At 32.8% G+C, this 16,899-nt stretch overlaps 1 protein-coding gene across 1 annotated transcript in view; it reads right to left on the bottom strand.

Annotated features, from left to right (window-relative positions):
• The window catches only part of LOC127287011 (dnaJ homolog subfamily C member 3), a 104,908-nt gene that overhangs the window by 24,047 nt on the left and 63,962 nt on the right, over positions 1 to 16,899 (bottom strand). Inside the window, exon 5 of the mRNA XM_051313709.1 lies at positions 7,533 to 7,876. Coding sequence (XP_051169666.1) covers positions 7,533 to 7,876 — 344 coding nt within the window. The remainder of the gene's footprint in view (positions 1 to 7,532; positions 7,877 to 16,899) is intronic.

The following is a 16,899-nucleotide window of genomic DNA, read 5'->3' as shown; positions in this document are numbered from 1 at the left end:
GGAAAGAGGAGGGAAAAATTGCCGTTGTAAGGTCCTTAAGAACCAAAACGGCGAAGAAGACCGGGTGCCCTTCTAGGAAGAGACGGTTAGCATTGATTCCCTTCGCCCGTGAAAGAAAATCTTCAACGGAAGGGAATTATATTATCCAGCGGGGACCTCGTGGAGGTTCCGTCTCCGAGCTAAGCTCCACCCACCGATGGTTTGGTAAGTCACACACACACACACTCATACAATAGGGTGCCCAATGAAATGTCGGAACGGATAGTAACATTCATTTTGGACCCGATAACACCCCAACAGGAGTGGGCGTGAGTTAGCGAGGACAAGAATCCTGCAATTCCAACGGGGACCACGTGGAACATCCGCTCCCAGACCGCAGTCTGAAACCACAACGGTTTTACCCTGCCTCCGGACGAGGAGGCGTAATGCGTTCAAATTCCCTCTTTAAGTCGGCTCTACAATCCATGGTACGCGAACGTGAACGCGACATGCTGACGTCACCCATTTGATTAACATTGTGACGTCAGCACGTCGCGTTCACGTACACGTTCATTGTAGAGCCGACTTTAATCGCCTCGTACGACACGCGATGGGATACGGGAAGACAAGTTCTCTGGCCGAACTTCCACGGCCACCTTGCACTGGGAGGGCCCCATTTCACATGATGAACAACTGGCAGGCGTAATGCGTTATCGCGTTTTTTGTGCGGCACTGCGTGTCTCTAGCGCTAGCATACAGAATGTATTTTACTCAAAAAGTATGGAAACTTGCAAATATCTCGAAAAGTACGAATTTTTATCAAAAATATTTAAGACAAAAGTTGTTCCTAACAAAAAGATCTACATTTGTGAACCCAAAAAATAGGTTGCTTTTTTCAAATAAAATCATCTAATATTCAAAATCAAATTTGTAATCCCTATGAAATTATGTGTTTTAACGTGTGAAGTATACGACCAAAATATTAAGCTGAGGAATCTTACATTGGGCTCTAGGCCTAATTCGATAATTAGCTTCGAATTTCTAATATGTTACCCTAAAAACCCCATAAGCCGCGATTTTTTAAATTCACTTATTTGAAGAAAAATGTTAAGCCCAATGTCTAGGATTCGGCTTAATATTTTGTGCATTTTTACATGTGTGAACGCAGAATTTTATGAGGATTACGATTTTTATACACAATATTAGTGGTCTCATTTCAAAAGACTACTTTTTTCGCTGTAAGGCCTCACATTGGGCCCCGGTCCTAATTTTTTGGGTTAAAAAATGGGGACGCATGAGTATTCCCCAAATTATACTTGCCGAAATATTTGTTGTGTCGAATTAAAAATTATCAAAGTTACATTTAGTAGAATTTTAAGAAAGAAGATTTTACAGTGAGCCCAATTTTAATATTGAAAAATACCTATTTAAAAAAATTATTATTTTATAGAATTTTTATTTACCTCAACTTTGATAAAGCAGGTTTTCTAATATATCGAATTTTCAAATAATACAATTTCCGTTTAACAAAATTCATGTCTAGAATAATATGGGGTTTTTGGGTAACATATTAGAAATTTGAAGCTAATTTTCGAATTACGACTAAAGACCAATGTAAGATTCCTCAGCCTAATATTTTGGTCATATACTTGACACGTTACAACACATAATTTCATAGGGATTACAAATTTGATTTTGAAAATTAGATGATTTTATTTAACAAAAACAACCAATTTAGACCAACCAATGTAGATCTTTTTGTTAGGAACAACTTTTGACTTTAACATTTTTGATAAAAATTCGTACTTTTCGAAATATTTGCTAGTTTCCATACTTTTTAAGCAAAATACATTCTGCATGCTAGCGCTAAAGACACGCAGCGCCGCACAAAAAACGCGATAACTTTCTTGATAATTGCGATCCACGAAATTTTAAAACGGTTTTCGAATCCTTATGAAATTCCCTTTCCAATAAACTTTGGATCAACTTTCTACGACAACGAGAACATGGTTTTTTTTTTAAATAAACAATTAATTTTACAATGACATTCATTAAAAATAAAAAAATTTTGAATTTAAAATTTTTAACTAAAACTGTATCATTTTCTGTGTAAGTATACCAATTTTTATAAAGATCTGTTCACTTAGTCTTAAGGTATTCATTTTTTAACTTAAGACTACAAAAAACTTCAATTGTTTATAACTTTGAGAAATTTAATTTTTTTGAGAAACCCTTTGAGGCAGTTTTTCAACTCACAATAATGTTTTAATTTTCTATATTTCCAAGCAAATACAGTACATCTTTAATTTGGGTGATCCACTTCAGGAATTTTTACTCTAGGTTATAAAAAAATTTCACCGGGCCCATATAACCCATATAATTGTGCGGGGTTTTTTTTTGTAATTATGATGTGCACTGTTTTTTCCGTTATTTTACTTTCGGAACTATATTAAATTTTCATAATTTTCTAATTCGTTGAGGGAAGTTTTTTAGATAATCTTTAGCATCATAAATTTACGTCTTTAATTGCACGGGAAACACTATTATTTATGAATTTTTCGCGAGTGTTAGAATCAAGCTAGTTTTTTTTATGTGATAAAATTATTGTAAAAGAATAATGTCCAAATTCACCAATATTTTTTTTGATTAAATTTGAAAGTGGTAAAAACGTGGTCGGGAATTTGCGGTAAAGATTACAAATCACGTGACGTCACGATCACCAATGGTGACAACTACAAGCTTAACTACGGTTTCCCCTACCACCTCGTTAGCACAAATGAGTACAGCGACATCATCGGTCATGACTGCACCCAACACGATAGAATCTGTAACTATGGCGAAATAAATTTCCTTACGTGCACAAATTGCTTAACACTTCGAACAGCCTTGGGAAACAGTTCATGGGGGCGCAAAACCACCTTGTACCCCCCACTCTTCGACTGGAAAATAGAGAGAAGAGAAATGGAGATGAGAGAATTCCCAATTAACAACGGTGCGAGTTGTAGTTGGGTAAAAACAGAGATAGAGCGTGAAATAGATAATGGCAGATCGAGTGAGAAGAACTCACTCCATCAGAGGCCAGAGAGTAGGAAGTGTGGGACTAAAGTACAGGAGCGACCCCAGTACCTATAGTCCAGGGGAGGGGAGAGGCTGTGACGGGCACAGCTGACCCGAGTGAGAAAGTAAATGGAGCAAGGACAGAAAATAGGTATTTCTTCAAGATGTCCATTGGAGATCAATCGTATGAAGCACTATTCAACGGGGTCGGATTGGTAGTGAATCCAGACAAGTGCGAGTTTAAATGCTCAAGAGTCACCTATCTAGGATACCTTTGGGACAGTGAAGGACTAAGGCCAGACCCAAAGTAGACCGAGTCAGTCGAGTCGACAGCGATATCAAGATACCATTAGTAAGAATATTGCATAAAGGCCGAAAGTGTGATTGGGAAGAAGAACAACAAGAGGTTAGCAAGATGGGGCCTGGAGATGCAACAATAAGACTTTGATATTATTCACAGAAAGGGTGCGCAATATCACGTCCCTGATGCATTGTCCAGGTTACCACTTCTAATGCCGATAGTCGGAGACGAAGACGCGTGGAAATTGGTCGAACCAGAGGAGTATAGAGAGAGAGAGTCTTAGAGGATGCCGTTGTGTAAGCGTCAGCTGGTCATCAAGGTAAACAGAAGACCAATGACCGTGTGGCGCGAGAGTATTATTGGCCAGGCATATGGAATGATGTCCATAAGTTCGTGACCCACTGTATGCAATGTTAACTATACAAAGTCTCTTAAGTCGGACCAGTTAGATTGATGGGCTAGAGGATTGTCGAAAGACCATGGTCTGTAGTAATAGCGGACACTATGGAGTTTCCACCTAGTAACAGTAGGTGTAAACACTTGATCGTGTTTCAAGATTTGTTTTCAAGGTAGAAATGAAATCAAAGTTCTATGTCAAATGAGATATATAACATTTGAATTTTATGTCAAATGAAATTCATATTAAATAAAATTTATGTCAAATGGAATTTATGTTATATGAGTTTTATGGCAAATAATATTTATGGTAAATGAAATTTGGGGTTTATTCATACAAGTCAGAATTTGACAACAAATTTTTGACAAATTTTTTAAAAAAATAATAGTTTAAACAATTTTTTATGTTATTAATTTGCAACATAAGAAATGATTATATGTGTTTTAGATGAAAATTATATTATTATTTTACTGCTAGCCCGTTTCTTATTTACCTCAGCCTTTACAGTTTTATATATACATTTTTGCCTAAATAAAAAAATTTCAAAACTGCATAACTTTTTTTTAAAAATCGTAGAGCGATTTTTAAAAATGGTTTTAAAGCTTAGATGTAGTACTATACGATACAATTTCGCAAAATGAAAAAAAAATTTGGTTAGCCACAAAAAATTCCCAAAAATGGTCAAAATGGCCATTTTTAGTCATATAAGCCAATATTACAAAAAATCCTGACGTGATGGGCCATTTTGGAGGTAGGATTCGTATTATACGTCAAAAAACCTATAAAAATCACCTTCCCCTTTCTTTGGAGGAAGTGACCCAAAATTTGCAGGCCTGTGTTATTGGTTTGCAGAGAGACGTGACAGAGAGCGGAGAGGCCAGAGAAGCAGAAGGAGAAGCCAGAGAATAATGCCGTACAATCGGTTTGGAGATAGAGGGGCTGCGAGGAACCGGCACCGCTCATCCTCAGACTTTGGGGTAGACTCAAAAGGCCAGGGACGAATAACGAGGAGTCGAAGCCAGTCTGCTCATAGACCAGAAAGAGATTTTCAATGGCGTCCTTGTTGATAATCCCACATAAGAACGATATGCTTCCCAGCCCTCTGGAACCGGTCAAACAAAACGAGACCACTATAGAGGGGCTAGAGAGAGATGTGAGCATACGTAAGGATTTCGTAGAAATTGATGTATTCAAGAAACAACAATTCAGTGCATCCGTTCCGAAAAGAAACCAAACAAAGATAGTGGTCCAACGGAGGAAATAAAAGGGGAGAGTGATGAGGCTTATGAGAGCCGTCTAGTTGAGCATGAGTTAGAAAGCTTCCTCCGTCACGGATCTGTATATCCGAAAAGGGAGCAATTAAACTTAAAACGTCGACAAAAGGAGGCCATTTCGGCCAGACAAAAACCAGTGCTGAGAAAGGAGGATCTCGAAAGTACGGTATCGACTCTGAGTGTAGCGCGCTCACACTCCCCGCATCACGGACTACCAACTCAACGAGAACTTCCCAAGAAGCATGTTGGAACTATGCTGAAAGTCCAGCCGACTGCCCAAGCCAGTCGAGTTCACCAGTCGGATGTCCCTCGAAAGACCAGAACCCAATGGCCAGAGAGAGTAGAAGAGAGAAGGACAAAAGAGACGAGGATAAAAAGGGCACCACTGAAAATAAAAAACCTCAGGGGTGATCTTCGGGAACTTGAGGTGGTCGATTGGGGTGAACAAACAAACAAAAAAGTGGAGGAGGAGAAAATTAACAACGAAGGTCTGATTGTGAATATCTTGGAGATCACTAGAGCCCTAGCGGGGCTGACAGCCTCAACAATAGATAGGGCATTCAACCAATTTCTGGAGGAGAGAAAGAAGAAGTTGGAGAAGTAGAACAGGAGTACTTGGCCAGAGAGAAGGGAGGAGTTAGGCCAGAGAAGGAGAGGATGGACAGTGAACAAAGAGGCATGTAACCGTTGAACTGTGGCCAGAGGGTAGTGGAAGGAGCCGACCTCGGTTGGACTTGAATTGGTAAGAATCACATTTTTTTATCTATTATTTTTTTTGTTTTGTTGTTTACGGTCCTACTAGGGGTAGTTCCGGTTATAGGGAGGGGATTGTGACAGAGTGGATAGACCTATTGCAAAGAATATGGAGGTTTTAAAAAATAACTTGGTAATATTATTTCCGGAATTTGAACACTTTAATCATACGATTAATTCAATTCAAAACCCTCTTGACGACGCTGACAGTCCAATGATTGTAGAGCAAAGTATTGATTCTTCTAATGAAAATTATTCATTTGAGCAAGAAAATGGATTTGATACCTGAAGTTACTAATGAGCAGTACTTAAATCACGACATACTGAAACCACTGGTTGAAAATGATATTACAAGTCATAATAAAGCTTATTTTATTAGTGAAAATTCATTATTATTAAAAATAATAATCCTATAAAAAAATTTCAACTAGGTGTTCATTTCATGACCATTTAGCTTCCTCATCATGATACACTAATATTCAAGATTAAAAGAAGGATTACAATTAAAATAGCAATCACTTTTATAAATATTAGTAAAATATAAACTTTGTATACCTCAATCGATTCATTTTTATGCCAGGAATACAATTTTGACAAGAATTAATTAAAATTTTTATATCAGAAAAAGTTATTTCAAAAAATACAAAAAACGATTATTTTCAAAAATTCAAGAAAATGATTTAATCTATAGATTTCAGTAAAATATGAACTTTATATAGGCTAATCGACTCGTTTTAATGCAAGAAATAAGTTTTCTTACTAAACAAATTAAATTTACAAAAAAATTTTTTTTAAATTTTGAAAAAATTGTAAAAAATAAAATGTTGTGAATATATTCGGAAATCCTTGTGTCAGATTTTAGGTATTAATGATTACAATAAGCATACAAAATTTCAGGACAATCCGTTAAAACGTTTCTGAGATAATTTGTACACAATATTTTGTGACATACACACACATGCATACATCTGGACATTTGCTCAGGACTTCATATATATTATTTCTAGATGAAAATGAGTCCATATAACCCAATTTTAAAAAATCGAAAAACGTCACGAATGCAAAGCTTCCTCATGAGGAAGCAAAAACAAAAAACTTGCGCGTTTCGGTTCTCTACATGGTAGTACATTTAAAAATTTTAATTTCTAATTTTTTTTCACTTTTGATCGGTCTTGCCTACCATTAGAGCGATCGTCTGCGCGTCGGTCGAGTTATTTGATCGGGGCCCTCAATTGAAAAAATAAAATTCCGCGAATGTTTTTGCACCACCTGGCTGCAATAAATTATTATGTATAAACATATTTGAGGGGCTGATAGTAAAAATGGTTTAAAATAACATTGGGAGCAAAAGTGGGATAAGTGACTTGGGAGCAAAAACGGGTTAAAATGATTCGTGTAATTTATTGATAAATTCATTATATTAACGATTAAAAAATATTAACAATAGGAAAAAATGCATATTTTATTATAATTAATATTTTTTAATCGATAATATAATGAATTTATCAATAAATTACACGAATCATTTTAACCCGTTTTTGCTCCCAAGTCACTTATCCCACTTTTGCTCCCAATGTTTTTTTAAACCATTTTTACTATCAGCCCCTCATTTCAAATTCGAAAAGTCTGTTTTTGGTAACTATGTTCTTCGATGCAAATCTAATTTCATTATAAATTCCCAAAACATAATGTTGTCAGCTTAACTGCTTGAAAACTTCTAAGAATAAAATATATAAGGAAGTTTCATTTTTTCTGAAAATAAAACACTTACCATCATCATACATTTCCCCAGCAAGGTAAGCTTCTGCTCTGTTACAAAGAATTTCAGCTTCTTTTCGTATTTTATACGCTTCATCACAGCTTGAAATTGCTTTATTAACTTTGTTATCAGCAGTATAACATATACAGAGTAAATTTACAGCCAAAAATCGTACATCCAGCACTTTAGATTCCTCCTTAAGTACTCGATTAGCTAAATTAATACAATCCTCATTGTCGTTTACTTCTTGTGCATTTTTCGCTTTGTTTAATAATGTTGAAATCTTTTTTATTTTTTTATAAAACGGAAAGCAATCTTTATGTTCGTGATCCAACTTGAGACATTCTCTAATTTCCCTGCAAATAACACATTTATTTCATAAAGTAAATACAAATTCGGACAGTCATAGGTTTATAAGAGGTAAAATTTCTGAAGTGATCCAATTAAAAAATATAATTTCTTATATCGACATGCAATTTGCATAACATTTAGTACTATGGGTAAGTACTTCACCCATAAATTATTATTATTTTTTATTAAAACTGTAAAGGGGGGAGCAGATTAAAATTTTGGTGAAATATAAACAGTACACGGAAAGAAAAAGTTCTGAAATAATTCAGTAACTCTGAAAACGAGGAAAAAATTCAGAGATATTCATGAATGTTCAATTGAAAGTCCGAAAAATTTCAGAAAAATCTCAAAATAATTCTGCATCTTTTTTCAGTACATTCTTCAAATAAATTTAGTAGTTTCTTCTGAAAAGTTCGAATAAATATTTCTATTTACATGCATAACTTTTCATTTTGCTCGCTATAGAACACTTCAGGATTTGAACCTGAAAAATTACGGAACTCGAAATTGACTCTGATACGCAGTTAACCATTGCCACTGTGTATGAGTGTGTATACACTCGGCATGCAGTTTCTTATAGATTTCTACTAAAAAAAAGAAGTTATGTACCTCTTTTAGCTCACAGGATACACATCCGATTTCTGTACCTAGAGAAGAGAGTTTGAGCCCGCCTGCAGTCAAATGTTCTTTAAAATTAATTTTCTGCTTGTATTTGATAGCTATATATAAATTGTGACCTGTGGCGTAATAGTTATATCTACGCGTGTGTTTACAAAAAAATGTGAGTGATGAAAGGAGAAACAGAATAAAATTTTTTTCATCTTTCTTAGCTAAGAATTTTCAGAAATAATTCCGTAATTTTTCATATGAGGCTTTATGATAAATTCATGTAGTAACTCGTCAATAAGTAAGGAAGTTTTATTAACTCATTAACTCATGTGAGATTAATCGTCCTTATACTACGTGGACAGTTTTTAAACATTTTTTGACCCCCATCGTGGACAATCGTGGACTTTTGGCGAACTCCCCGCCCTCTTATAACTGTCAACGTGGACTTTTTTGGTGTAGAAAGAATATTTTTAGTACTTTATGAAAAATTAAAACTGTAAAGAGGTTTTTTTAAATTTAAAAATGGTAAATAGTTTTTAATAGTTATTGAAAACATTTAATCAAAGTTTCTTTTAATTATTAGAATAGTTTAAAAGTTCTCTTAACGAAATTCTATCTTCGGTCATACCAAGATTTTTTTCACAGTTGAGATCAGTCTTGAATATTATTACACGGAGAGAAATCTGGTGCGATTTACGCATGAGCATGTCCTTAGGAATATAGTAACAGACGCTTTCAAGCAAAAATCCTAAGTGAGTGAGGTATTATTGTATGAGTCTCACCTGATATTCAGATGGAATCTTATGGTTTTTGCTTGGAAGTGTCCATGCTATATTCCTATGGACATGCTCATGCGTAAATCGCACCAGATTTCTCTCCGTGTATAAAGGTGAGATTCTAACTCAGAAGGTGTATTGAAAAGCTAAGATTTTTTTCTTTTCAGATGAATTACAGTAATATTATTTGATTTTCAATTAAAAATTCCCACATGAGATCCTATATTGTTTCCTATATATAAATCCATGTGAAATCTTAGGTTGTGTAACGATAGAGTATCGTAGACAGCGTAACTAGTCGTGTCACTCTCTTCCCTTACCACTCACTGTCACCTGGCTGTGAGTGATATACCTTTCGTCTCGCACATTTTTCCTCAGTCTTCTTCCGACTCATTTATTATTTTATGTAATAATTTATTTTTGTATATTTTATTATTCTTTCCTTTAAACAATATATTCTCTTTCGAAGGTTTTAAATAAAGACTCGTTAATAACTACGCCTCTACTCTAGATCATAGTAAGAAATAGTTCCAAAGTTTAACGAAACATAAATGGCGCTTTACGCCATCTATCGAGAATTACAGATACTAGTCAACCCTGGCGGATCTCGAAATCGGAATGTACGCTAAATTCGTTGTACATTCGTTACTCATTGGTTAAACATTTAGTTGGAGTGAAAATTGTGTAGAAACTGAGTGGAAACTGTGGAAAAGTGTAATTGAATTGAATAATAAAAGTATTTAGTGATAGACTTGTGCTGTATTTGTGATAAATTAACGTGTTATTATTAAATAAATAAAGTTTAAAGTGTAAAATGTTCGCGTAAGTGAGTTTGACAGGCTAGGGAATTTTGTAGTGACATCCAAATTGATAGTCGATAAAGAAGTTGAGCCGCCGACTTTGCATGGTAGGTGGCAGCATTTATACTTTCTCCTTTTTAAAAATTCTCTTTTTCAATTGTAAATAGAAAAATTAATTAATTAATAAGTTATATAGTTTCTATGTTGTCATTTTTTTAACAATTGAATTTTTGAAGATTGTTTAATGAGATAAATTAAACTTGTATAATCGATGCAAATTGTTGTTTTTTAAATACTTTTAAATAAATCTTTTCTTTTAATTACATTTATATTAAAAATAAATAATAATAAAATAAAGAAAGATAAAAACTTTATACAAGTTTAATTTATCTCATTAAACAATCTTCAAAAATTAAATTGTTAAAAAAATGACAACATAGAAACTATATAACTTATTAATTAATTAATTTTTCTATTTACAATTGAAAAAGAGAATTTTTAAAAAGGAGAAAGTATGAATGCTGCCACCTACCGTGCAAAGTCGGCGGCTCAACTTCTTTATCGACTATCAATTTGGATGTCACTACAAAATTCCCTAGCCTGTCAAACTCACTTACGCGAACATTTTACACTTTAAACTTTATTTATTTAATAATAACACGTTAATTTATCACAAATACAGCACAAATCTATCACTAAATACTTTTATTATTCAATTCAATTACACTTTTCCACAGTTTCTACACAATTTTCACTCCAACTAAATGTTTAACCAATGTGTTACGAATGTACAACGAATTCAGCGTACATTCCGATTTCGAGATCCGCCAGAGAAAATATGTACCCGAACTCCATCCGGTGAGCAAATCCTTAGGCAAATAAAAACCAGATCATTAAAGTTGATATTTTAAAATCTACATGAAATCCCATGTGGGAGGAAAATGGAATTTACTGTTCAAAAACGTCCAGAGTCTTCATTTTTGAAACGATTTAATTAAAATTTTTTAAATAAAAGATTATAAAATTTAGAAGAGATTTGTCGAGCCTGATTTTTAATTTTTAAATTAATTTGTTTATTGAAAAGTTTAACAAAAGTAGCAATTTTTAAAAAAACCGATCATCTGAAACCATAAGTGAGGAGCACAGGGTAAAAACTGTTTAAAAACAATGCTGTGGTACTCCCTCAATGGCAAAAAACTACACAAGTCAAAATTTTTATGTTTTAAACAAATTAATGTTAATAAATAATATAAGTTATAAAGGGCTGTTCACAAAATACGTAACGCTTCCAGAGGGGAGGGGTGGGTCAAGCTATATGTTACGGACAGCCAAAAAAATGGCGCTAATGTATATAACTGAGCGTTACATGGGGGAGTGAGGGTTGAAATTTCAAAAAAAAGCGTTATGTATTTTGTGAACAACCCCTAATAAATTTTTCATTTCTTTAAAGACTGTCTTAAATTTTGATTAAATTGTTTACTCGAAGGTTTTTGGGGTCACTGATTACAAATCCGATGTCAGTTTTTCAAAATAGACATTGTATATTTTTGTTTGTTTATACTAATGTGAAATTTAAAAATGTTATAATTGTCTAGAAAATAGGATCTGCTGTTATTATAGTCTAATGTCAGCACTGTTAAAATAATTTGTATGCTTACCATACAAAATCATTGGAATAGATACAGCCATATTTGATGGCAATTTTAACCAAAAATGTTTCAAACTGAAAAATCTGAACATTCAAAAGAGCAATGCGAACTTAACTGATTGTTAAAGAGGCATGCTTATCATTGTGAATTAATCTTATACACTTCGACATATTTAGTGGAAAGATCCACCATCCTGTTTCTATACGTGTAGTTCAATTTTGCATTATATTCAGCATTGTGCATTGACATGTAGCACCGGTTCTTATTATTGATAAGTAATTCGCGGTAAAAGTATGAGCTTCCTTGGCGGATTGGTTCAAGCGTATTTTAAGCAATTTAAATTAGTGTTCACATATATGATTTGTGGAAAAATTGTAATAACCCTGGAGGATTGTATGTGATGCGAATGCTCCACGAAATTCGCGGAAAACTCATGGAACACAAGATTGAAATTCTGTCTAAAATGTTGTAATGATCTGAATTTATTTGACAAAGGATTTGCTCGCCGAATGGAGTCCGGGCACCTATTTTGACTAGTTACTTTAAATCTCGGTAGATGGCGTGAAGCGCCATCTATGTTTCGATTAATTTCGGAACTATTTCTTACTATGATGTAGAGGACAGGTGTAGTCATTGACGAGTCTTTATTTAAACCTTCGAAAGACAATATATTGTTAAAATAAAAGAACAATAAAATATACGAAAATGAAGTATTACATAAAATAATAAAGAACAAAAGAATCTATACAATGCAAATAAGATACTAATCTCTAGAAAACATAACGATAAAAAACTAGCTATTCTAGAGGAGCGTTCGCTGAGCTCCGATCGCGCTCGCGTCATTAAACCAGAATAAAGCGGATTTAAACATATTTACCACGTTCGCGATTATGTTGGTCAGGACGACGCATATTACTTCACGTGGAGTACTTTCTAGAATTTACCCCCTAGACAACGGTACGGACGGATACTAGGGTCGTGCACGCTAGGTCGATTATTATTCGCAATCGGGAAGAAGCTAGATATTGGATTCGGTTCCAATATTCATGCCCGACGCGAAGCTAGTGCAAAGTAATATTCACTAGGTGTCTCCTCCACCCGAGAAGCGCCTCGAGATGGGGAATCGACCTAGTGCATCATCTTTGTCAAGAGAGGAGCACCTCTACTGGACAAGGATGGTCCTGGTAGACGTGCGTAACCTGGTTCACCAGTCTTCCACGGAAGCGCCCATAGGAAGTCCGGTTCACCAGGTAGAAGGAGGGCGAAGGGTGTTACTGTTCCGCAGAAGCGCCTACAGGAACAAGTACAGCTCCTTCTAGGAAGTGAGGAAGGCTCTGGTGTTCAGAGAGACGCACCTCTACTGAGTACCAGGTAGTCAGGAGTGAGTCGCTTCCAATCGTCAGAGAAGCACCTCTAGACGAGTCGGAAGAAGACTGAAGAAAAAGGTGCGAGACGAAAGGTATATCACTAGCAGCTAGGTGACAGCGAGTGGTGGGGGAAGAGAGTGACACTACTACTTACGCTGTCTACTTTTTCTCTTTTCGCCGCGCCGCTATACTACGATACTCTATCATTACAATGTATTAAAAAAATGATGAAATTGACAGTATAATTATTAAAATCAATAAGTTTTATGCATTTTAAGATGTTTAGGTACACGAAGTTGAAATTGAAATTTTGTCTAAAATGTTTAAAACAAGTTGTAAATTCAGATGTTCATTACATGAACATTTTGCTTCCTCTTTACGATCAGCAAAAAAATTTGCTTCCTCGTGGAGAAAGCAAAATTTTATTGCCAAAATGTGAATTTTTGATTTTTTAATTTTCATTAATTCTTTAAATTTACCTCAAATGTATACTTTATATATATCTATCGATTCGTCTTGACGTAAGGAATACGATTTTATTATATATAACCTTAAATTTTTCTATTTAAAAATTTTTTGATTAAAAAAAAATTTTTGGAAAAAAGACAATAAAATTTTTTTTTTTGGGTATTTTTCAAAATCCTTTGGTCAGATTTGAGATATTAATATGACAAATGAGCTTCTATAAAGAAAAAAAATTGTTTCTGCCACTTTGAAAAGTTTTATAAACGGAAGGACTACAAAGCTTCCTCCACGAGGAAGCAAAATGATGAAATTAATAGTATAATTATTAAAATCAATAAGTTTTATGCATTTTATGGTGATTAGGTATTGTTAAATAATTATAAAAATTTAATGTATTTATTAATTTCAATGTATTACAGTTTATTGTCAACATTTGTCGATAAAATCAATAGAGACGCGCTTTTTAGCAGGTAGGTGGCAACACTTTTTTTCTTTTTAAATTTTTTCTGTATTTTTTTATTAAAAGCAAAACTCTTATTTATTAAACGGAAATATTGGTAAAAAAATGTATTATTTTATCAAAAAATTAATATTTTAACAAAAAATAACGGTGAAAAAAATATATTTAAACAGAAATAATGGTAAAAAATGTATGGGAGTGGTCCCAAAGATGGACATAGTTTTGATATTGTACTCTAGAATCCAAACGTTTTAGGATATTTAAAAATAGTGCATACCTTATGAAAGTACAATAAACAAGGTATCCTTTGGCCATAAAGAAAAAATTTTATTTTGAAAACAAACATTTTTTAAAGAATTTTTTTAAATTGTTGTAAATTTCGATTTGAAAAAAGTGGCCCCAAGATGGACACCTTCATAAAATGCATTAAAAACGGGTAAAATAAAAATAAAATATCAAGTAAATATTTTTAAACGAATTTTATGTTTTTTATTATATTTTTTAAAAGTTCTAACATTTTTTAAATGTTAAAAATTAAATAATATTGAAAGAAAATTAATTTTAAGGTGAATAATTTAATTAAATTAATTTAGTTACTTAATTAATTAATTTCTCACCAATATGTTTGTTTAAATAATAAATTTTTTTACCAATATTTCCGTTTATAATTAATATCTGTCCTTTTTTTTGAATAAAAATATTAATTTCATTCACCAATATTTTTGATAAAAAAAATTAATTGTTTCAACAATGTTTTTGATAAAATAATTCATTATTTAACAATATTTTTTTATAGAAATAACTCATTCTTTCAACCTTTAAAATTCTTTCATTCCTTTAAAACTTAATTTTTTCACTAATTTTTTTGATAAAAAAATTAATTTTTTTCAGACATATTTTTGATACCTAAAACAATTATTTTTTTATGAATATTTCCTTTAAAAATTAATCTTTCTTTAGCCATATTTTTGATAAAAAAATTCATTTTTTTCTCTAATATTTTTTATGGAAATATTAATTTTTTTGATAAAGTAATACATTTTTTTACCATTATTTTCGTTTAAAATTAACTTTTTTCAACTTTTTTTGATAAAAAAAATTTTTTTTTCACCAATATTTTTGATTAAATAATACATTTTTTTACCAATATTTCCGTTTAATAAATAAGAGTTTTGCTTTTAATAAAAAAAATACAGAAAAAATTTAAAAAGCAAAAAAGAGTGTTGCCACCTACCTGTTAAAAAACGCGTATATATTGATTTTATCGACAAATGTTGATAATAAACTGTAATAGGGGCGACCGGGGCTGAAAGTGCCGGGGGTAAGTTGTGCCGATAGGAATATCTCAAAAACAATTTTTTTTTGAAAAGTGGAAGTGCGAGAAGTATTCTTTTACTTATGCGTATCTTTGGCAACTATTTTATAGTTTTTACAATTAATTAACGATACAAATAATTACTTCAAAAAATATTTTAAAAGACTGACTAATTATGTAATTGTAAAATTTAAGTCAGAAATGTTTATTTATTTACAAAAATCTATAAATGTTACGATTGTTGGAAAAATCCTTTGAATGTTTATAAGAAAAATACTTATTACGAAAACTATATTTTAAGTGACTGACTAACTATGCATTTATAGAATATAAGTCAGAAAATGTTTATTTGTACTTACTAAAATCTAGAAATCTTAAGATTGTTCCTAAAAACCTTTAAAAGTTTATAACAAATGATTAATAAATAATAGTAAATCATATATTGTCAATAATTATTTTATTTCTTACGCGTTAAATCATTTGCTTCAACTGAAACAACTAAAAAATCTGAGCGGCACAACGGACCCCGGCGTCGGCACAACACTCCCCAGCGAGGAAGTCAACGTGCCGTGTTGCTTCGCTACACAAAATCATTTTTTACAAAAAAATTTGTTCAAAATTATCAAAAAATTATAATGGATTTAAAAACTACATTAAATTTTAAAATAAATAGACTATAGATTAAAACAAAAAGTTCTCATTTTTCTAGCATTTTATTTAGTTTTCTCAAAATCGGCACTTTCAGCCCCGGTCTCGCCTACATTGAAATTAATAAATACATTAAATTTTTATAATTATTTAACAATACCTAATAATCTTAAAATCCATAAAACTAATTGATTTTAATAATTGTACTATCAATTTCATCATCTTTTATACATTTTGGACAGAATTTCAATTTCACCCTCGTGTTCCATGAATTTCCCGCGAATTTCGTAGAGCATTCGCATCAAATACAATCCACCAGGTTATCACAATTTTTCCACAAATCATATATATGAACCAATCCGCTAGGGTTCTCATGTTTGCCGCTAGATCTCCGGAAGCTTGTTCACCTACAAGTCAGAATGATGTAGTTATTCTTAAAAGAGCAGGAATCTCCTTTCTATTGTATACTATAGACATTAGAAATTAAAGGGGGAATTGTTACTTTTATTGCATTTTTGTCCAAGATAGAACAATTTAAAAAAAAGTCTGCCATATTGGATCCGACATTTTGATTTTTAAAAAACTGATTCAGCAATTGAAAAAAATCTTTTCTTTATTTCGGATGATTTTTAGGGTTCCGTACTCGGTTCGGAACCCTATTAATATCGGTTTTTTTGAAATCGTGTACCCCCCACCCCCCTAGCGGCCACAAATTTATCTGGAGGGCTGATATTTAGTTCACATGTGTATTTTCGCGTGTAGATTACAGGAAAAATATAGCGAACCTGATTGGAGTTGATTATCATAGCGTTGTCAAGGAAAAACCATGAATTTTTAAGAAAAATGACTATGTACGCCCCCTAGCAGCCACATCTTTTGATATAGAGAGCTCAAATTTGATACACTTATGTATTTTTACGTGAAAATTACAGGGAAAAT

Source organism: Leptopilina boulardi, unplaced genomic scaffold (genome assembly GCF_019393585.1).
Source record: "Leptopilina boulardi isolate dan_hultmark-lab unplaced genomic scaffold, ZJU_Lbou_2.1 LbouV2_122, whole genome shotgun sequence".
In the NCBI taxonomy this organism is placed as follows: Eukaryota; Metazoa; Arthropoda; class Insecta; order Hymenoptera; family Figitidae; genus Leptopilina; species Leptopilina boulardi.
The sequence above is the reverse complement of the archived record's forward strand: the minus strand, read 5'-3'. Positions and strand labels throughout refer to the sequence as shown.